This window comes from Poeciliopsis prolifica, unplaced genomic scaffold, assembly GCF_027474105.1.
Source record: "Poeciliopsis prolifica strain line A6 unplaced genomic scaffold, Auburn_PproV2 SCAFFOLD046, whole genome shotgun sequence".
NCBI classification, from domain to species: domain Eukaryota; kingdom Metazoa; phylum Chordata; class Actinopteri; order Cyprinodontiformes; family Poeciliidae; genus Poeciliopsis; species Poeciliopsis prolifica.
The window spans coordinates 3,815,001-3,822,147 of NW_026562421.1; the positions used below are offsets into that span (position 1 = coordinate 3,815,001).

The window sequence follows — 7,147 nt, forward strand, 5'->3', positions numbered from 1 at the left end:
TAGCTTTGAAAGTCTAGTGTGAACCTTGGATAGGCCAGCAACTTTTCTGGATCACCTGTTGGATTACCTTCTTCATCCTCTGCTTTTATTAACAAAGATAAGCTACCATTAGCCTTGATAGGCTACTGTTAGCTCATCCAGGCGGAAGTAGATTGGGAGTAGGCAATCCAGTGAGTGATGAGCTAAGCCATGCAATTTGTTAGCCTAACCAAAGGTAATGCTAACCTATCCATGCTAATGGACAACAGAGGAAGAAGACAATCCAATGGGTGACCAGCCCAGGTATGCTAGTCACTAGCTTGTTGTAGGTTGGCATAAATAAGTCTTTTCCTTGGATTTTCCAGCAGCTGCTGCTAAGTTACCATGCTAACCTGCCATTAATCAGACCAATGGTCAGCTTCAGAATGTATATAGCAAGTAGCCACCGCTACATATAGCAAGTAGCCACCGCTACATATAGCAAGTAGCCACCGCTACATATAGCAAGTAGCCACCGCTACATATAGCAAGTAGCCACCGCTACATATAGCAAGTAGCCACCGCTACATATAGCAAGTAGCCACCGCTACATATAGCAAGTAGCCACCGCTACATATAGCAAGTAGCCACCGCTACATATAGCAAGTAGCCACCGCTACATATAGCAAGTAGCCACCGCTACACGTGTAATCTTAAATTTGGCACTACCATACAAAATACTGTCACTCCTGTTGTCTCAACGTCTTCCTTTCTGCCAGAACAAATGGTGAATGAAGTACAGAAAAAGAACCGAAGTATTGAAGGTACAGTCCGGGTATTTAACGCCGCTGCAGCACATAAATTCCTAGCTGTGTTTTGATTTGACTCGTCTTTGTTTATCCGATTCGTCAGAGTTTTGTCTCTCATGTGGAAAGATGAGAGCAGTAACCTTCCACCCACTGTTTGAAGGAGGCTTGTGCCAAACGTGTAAGGTGAGCCGCTCCAGATCGGATCTCTGACCCAGAGGATGACAGCGGTGATAAAACACTGCTGTGTGTGTGTGTGTGTGTGTGTGTGTGTGTGTGTGTGTGTGTGTGTGTGTGTGTGTGTGTGTGTGTGTGTGTGTGTGTGTGTGTGTGTGTGTGTGTGTGTGTGTGTGTGTGTGTGTGTGTGTGTGTGTGTGTGTTTAGGATGTGTACCTAGAGATGTCCTACATGTACGATGACGATGGCTACCAGTCCTACTGCACAGTCTGCTGCGGCGGCCGAGAAGTTCTGCTCTGCGGAAACGCCAACTGCTGCAGGTCCGTTCCAGAAAATCGTTCAGCTGCAAGAAAGTCAGAAAAACTCAAAAATTACACAAAAAACATGGAGTCATTTCATTCTGCCGTTTTATCCGTCAGGACCTATAAAATGGTCGGATCTTTCCCAGGTTATAAAATTATTTAAAGCCGAGTTTAAAGCTGCAGGTTGTAACGTTATTTAAAAAAATTCTTACATATTTATAAAAAATGTCACCATAATATGAGACAGAAAAATGTGAAAAAAATCTGTCTATTTGATCCCTGAGATTCTGGAGGAAAGAACCGCTGCTGTGGTCATTTAGGCAAAATCAGCAACAGAGTTGGCAAAACTCAGCAACCATAAAGCAGAAACCATGAGATTCACTTCTATACCAGTAGTTGTTTATTAACCCTGTTGACGTTTATTTGTTGTGTTGTAGTATGTTGTGTTATTGACAAATGGTTGGAGTTAGCACTTTAGCATTAGCTTCCTCTAAATACTGCCGGTACAGCTCGTTAGCGTTAGCAGAACTATTGTTTCACTAGTTTACAGTTAGCGCCCACTAGCTAAATGTTTGTAGCTCTCTCTACCACAGTCATACCAAGTCAGGTGTGAGGTAATGCTAGTGCCTCATTGTGTTGTCCCACCAGGTGTTTCTGCGTGGACTGCCTGGACATCCTGGTGGACCCTGGGGCGTCCAACAACGCCCGGTACCAGGACCCCTGGCGGTGCTACATGTGCCAGCCGCTGCTCCAGTACGGCGTCCTGAAACGGCGCCACGACTGGAGCCTGAAGCTGCAGGAGTTCTTCGCCAATGATAAAGGACAGGAGTTTGTGAGTCTAACCGCTCAGTTTATCCTCCGGATGGGCGACACCATCTTTGTTTTGGTCAGAATGTTATGTTTACCTTCAAGGTTTAAAAGAAGGCAAAGTTCTGAAACGTGAAGTTATCCAACCAGCCATCCAACAGCCCAATTATCCATCCCTTCATTCATCGATTAACTGACCTTCAGTGTTTTTTTTCCTCCTTCTGCAGGAGAAGCCAAAGATTTACCCAGCAGTCCCTGCTGAGCAGCGAAGACCAATCAGAGTCCTCTCCCTGTTTGACGGCATTGCTACTGGTGAGGAACCATAAAGCCTCTTTTTACCCCAAGATTTACACTTCCAGGGACTTTTTGCAATTATTCTGGTATAAAATCTCTCCTTGTTGGGGGGGAAACTGAGGAACTTGCGTCCTAAAAAACTTTTTTCTGATTTATTTCCAATTTGATGTTTCTGTTGATGTTTCGTTTGTGTTTCCGGCTCCAGGCTACCTGGTTCTGAGGGACCTGGGCTTTAAAGTGGACCAGTATGTGGCGTCGGAGGTGTGTGAGGACTCGATCTCGGTGGGTGTGGTCAGACATGAAGGAAAGATCCACTACGTCCATGATGTCAGGAACATCACCAGGAAAAACGTAAGAAAAGGCGGTTCAGAGTCGGGTTGCACCAGAGGGGCCATATTTAACGAGTCCTTGGACAGATCTCCTTCTTTTCTTTCTCCAAGACACGAGCAGAAACGTTTGAACTCAGCTTGAAGGAAACATCCTGACCGGCTGGAACAATTAATTGTTATTAATCGATTGCTGAAATAATCATAAACTACTTTAGATATTGATTAATTGTTTATTGGAGTGTACAGGCTCAGAATTATGCCATTTGAAGAATAAAACAACACTTTCAGAACAATAATTAAGCCAAACTGTTACTAGATTCCTCAGAGCAAAGTATTTTGTTTGCTAATTTAATGTTTAGTTTGAAACTGACAATTAGAAATCAGTGGTAAAAATATTACTGTTGTAGTTTGTGGCAGTTTTATGAAGTACTATTTTGACATAAACCTCTTAAAATAGTTTTTCCAAACCATGTATATGGTTGTTGTTTTACTGTATTTCTTGGGTTTATGTATGAAATTGCATAAATGCATCTTGTGTCGTTTGTTTGATGGAGCTATGGATTGAAATGAGCATTTTGAAATCCAAAATTATTTGGAGATTAATATACAGTGTCCCATTTAAATTAAAGCAATCAATTAACGACTGTGACAGATTAACCACAATGTTTGTCTTGTAAACATTGTGGAGTTAACTTGCCTTTGTACTGTTAACAAACGGCTGGTGTGCCAACGTTGCTTCCGGTGTAATGCCCGAAGTCTAACACCAGGTGGTGCTGTCGCCTCAGATTCAGGAGTGGGGGCCGTTTGACTTGGTGATCGGAGGAAGTCCCTGCAACGACCTCTCCATCGTGAATCCGGCCAGAAAAGGCCTGTTTGGTTGGTGCATGTGTTGATTCCTGTTTGTAACATTTAGTAGTGTGTGAAAAGTATCTTTTTCTAGTACTTTTAACAAAATCTCTATAAAAAACACATTATCAATTACACACAGAGGAACTTCTGTTTTTAATGCTTCTTCTTAATCCTGAAAACACTAGACCCTGATGTGAGTCTGTTTTGCTGCAGGAGGAACAGGAAGGCTGTTTTTTGAGTTCTACCGCCTGCTGAGTGAGGCCAAGCCCAAAGAAGGAGAAGACCGTCCGTTCTTCTGGCTGTTCGAGAACGTGGTGGCCATGGGCGTCAACGACAAGAGGGACATCTCCCGCTTCCTGGAGGTCAGCCGAACGCATCCGCACGCTCTGGGCCACCACACTTTCAAATCAGGAGTTAGAGTTCTGTAATTATTAATTTATCGCAATTAATCAAAAACTATATATAAATTAAAAAACAAACATTTTTGTTGAGAAATTCTTTGATAAATATAAATATGAACATTTTTTATATTTTTATTTAGTACGATGGAGTATTGGTGATACTAAGAAAAACTAAAATTATAAAACTGCAAAAATGAAGTCATAAATTATAATTATTGATCCATTTACTTATTTTTTTTCTTCTCTTGTCAGGCATCTTTGTGTGTCCAAAAAACTATAAAAAATTTGATGTATTAGAAAATTATGAGAATAAATAATCCATAAAAATCCCTCAATATTAACACATCTCGCATCAGATGGGTTAGCAACCTTTCCCATTCAAAAAGACACTTTTGCCTCCGATGCTACAAAATAAAATTCACTTGGAGATGCAAAAAACTATTTTCTTAATACACAAAATGTTTTATTATGAGAGCTAACAAATTACTAAAATTTATTCAATTTTCAGAATTTAAAGCAAAATGAATTTATTGCAAGAGGGAAAAGTAGAATTAGGTTTTTCTATAAAAATGGAAAGAATTAAGATAAACAGTTAGCATAGCTTGAAGTTAGCTAGTTTTAAAATTCTGTTGTGGATTTTAAAAACAGATTTTACATAAGAACTTCTAAAATGACCATTTATTGTTGCATTCAGAATGAAGACGTTTTGGTTTTGTTAGAAACCTGAGCTAGCTAGTGCTAGCTAACGTGAGCTAGCATGAGTTAGCTTCCTGGTTGTTATTTTAAACTGGGCTGAATGAGTTTCCAAGTCAAGATTTATACATTTCTGATGCCACTTTCCTTCTCTTCATGTGACAGACATATTCCAGCTGACCTCTGACCTTTGTGTGTGTTTCGCAGTGCAACCCTGTGATGATTGACGCCATAGAGGTCTCCGCCGCCCACCGCGCACGCTACTTCTGGGGGAACCTGCCAGGGATGAACAGGTACGCAGGGAAACGCCTCGTTTCTCCTCAGACTTGCGTTTACGTTGATTGTAGTGGAACTGCGTGTTTCAGGCCGCTCTGCGCCTCTGGGATGGACAAGCTGGAGCTGCAGGAGTGTCTGGACCACGGACGGGTCGCAAAGGTCAGACATAAACACGTTAGTCGGGTTTTTACCTGCAGAGTTTTCCGCTGGGAGTTTGACGGCTCGTGTTTTCTGTCAGTTCGGGAAGGTGCGAACCATCACCACTCGCTCCAACTCCATCAAACAGGGGAAGGACCAGCATTTCCCGGTGCTGATGAACGGGAAGGAGGACGTGTTGTGGTGCACGGAGCTGGAGCGGTGAGCAGGAATGCCTCTACGGCAGGCCGTTTAGCATAAAATCACTTCCAACACTCACATTCCTCATAACAGGTTTATGACTAGAAATAAATGTAGTAGACAAAAAGTTCTCCCTGAAATTTTTGCATTAAATGATAATATTGTCATTTTGACTCCATTTTCTACTAATATAACAGTAATAATGACATGTAAGTGCATCCTCTCCAAGCTTAAAAAACTTGAATTTCTAATAAACATTTACCACCGGAGCTGGAAAACATTTTAAATATCCAAAACAAAACAACAATAATTAAAATATATATGAAGTCTTGGTAATTAAAATTACACTTTCAAATATAATAATCATTCAGCTCAGACAGGGAAAACAGTGCAAACTATTTATTACTGTTTTGTTTTATTTTGGATATTTGAAATGTTTCCCAGTTCCATTGTTCATGAGAAATTTACGTTTTCTTGAGCTTTGAGAGGAAGTACTTCCATAAATATGTCATGTGATTTAATGCTAAAACAGCCTGCCGTATAGACTCTTAATGCTTTTTCTAACTGTTTTGTCAGTATCTTTGGATTCCCGGTTCACTACACCGACGTGTCGAACATGGGCCGCGGCGCCAGGCAGCGGCTGCTGGGCCGGTCCTGGAGCGTGCCGGTCATCAGGCATCTGTTCGCGCCGCTCAAAGATTACTACGCCTGCGAATAAGCAGAAACCACAGGGACCTGAAGACGTCTCAGCCACTTTCGCATGGAGAGAGTTACTTTGATTTAAACCAGGGCTGCAGAAAAACCAGGGCGGCTCTTATTGGACAATTAAAAAGAGAAAAAGCCCATCGATTCATCCAGAATCAGAACCGGAGTTTATTAAAGTCCCTAAGAAACGATAAAACTCTAAACAAATCCACTTCGTTCTCATTATAATTGGTAAAAACAAACCGACACTTATAAAAAAAAACCTCCTTTATTTTCCTCATTTTTATTTATTTTGACCAATAAACTGAAGTTTATTTGTCCAACCGGAGTGAACAGAGTTGTTTTGCTCAACTTTGCTGGAAAAACACAAAATCTGACCAAGTATTTTCATCTAGTTTCTATTGCGAAAAATCTTTTTACAGTAAAAAAAAAACAAACTTATAAGTAAGTTTTCAAGAGCTTTCAAATCAGTAATTCCTTAACATTGATGAAAAAGTTCTCACTCTAAGCTAAGTGCTCTGAATACGTTTCCCTCACACTTTATCACTACAGAAATATTGACCAAAACAATCTCTTTTATGATTCTATGAAAGTTACTTATAAGTTATTTTTGTCTTTTTCCAAGTATACTAAGATATTTGCAATATAAATTACACTGAAAATACTTTAAGATTTTGTGGTTTTGTAACAAAGTTCACTCTGATGTAAATAACAATAAATAAGTGGATAAACTTTAATTTATTGCTCAAAATAGGTAAAAATGGGGGAAATAAATTTGGTCCATTTGAATCTCATTCCCATGTTCAAATCTTTCCTAAAAGTTTCCAAAATGTTGTGCTCTTGTTAGATGTTTGGATTTGGAAGCAAATCTTCAGATTATTTAGAAAGTTTTCAGCGTCTGATTCTGTTGGATTTGATCTGTTAAATCAGCAAAAAGAAAATGTGAAACAGTTTTAAACCAAAAAGCTTACTTCGTGTTCTGCTACTGACTGCTGTTGGCTAAATGTTGTGAAACTTGTTCGGCCTTTTCGGGGAAATCTGCACATTTCTGAACATTTTGTACTGTATCCGCCAGAAACCTCTGAGCTCTACGTATTTTCCTGCCAGGTTGTGTTTGAAGTGACCTGAAATGTAAAATCTGTCACCAGATCCGTGTTGAAATCTACGATCTGCTCATGGTGCACGGTTTCTTTTACGTACTGTATCCGCAGAAA

At 40.3% G+C, this 7,147-nt stretch overlaps 1 protein-coding gene across 1 annotated transcript in view; it reads left to right on the top strand.

Moving 5' to 3' along the window:
- The window catches only part of LOC129377207 (DNA (cytosine-5)-methyltransferase 3B-like), a 34,067-nt gene extending 27,908 nt beyond the window's left edge, over window positions 1–6,159 (top strand). The window contains 12 exon segments of the mRNA XM_055056999.1: window positions 738–782; window positions 871–950; window positions 1,149–1,261; window positions 1,892–2,075; window positions 2,278–2,362; window positions 2,550–2,695; window positions 3,459–3,549; window positions 3,736–3,884; window positions 4,824–4,909; window positions 4,982–5,051; window positions 5,131–5,249; window positions 5,805–6,159. Coding sequence (XP_054912974.1) covers window positions 738–782; window positions 871–950; window positions 1,149–1,261; window positions 1,892–2,075; window positions 2,278–2,362; window positions 2,550–2,695; window positions 3,459–3,549; window positions 3,736–3,884; window positions 4,824–4,909; window positions 4,982–5,051; window positions 5,131–5,249; window positions 5,805–5,946 — 1,310 coding nt within the window. The 3' untranslated portion in view covers window positions 5,947–6,159.
- The last annotated feature ends 988 nt before the right edge of the window (window positions 6,160–7,147 follow it).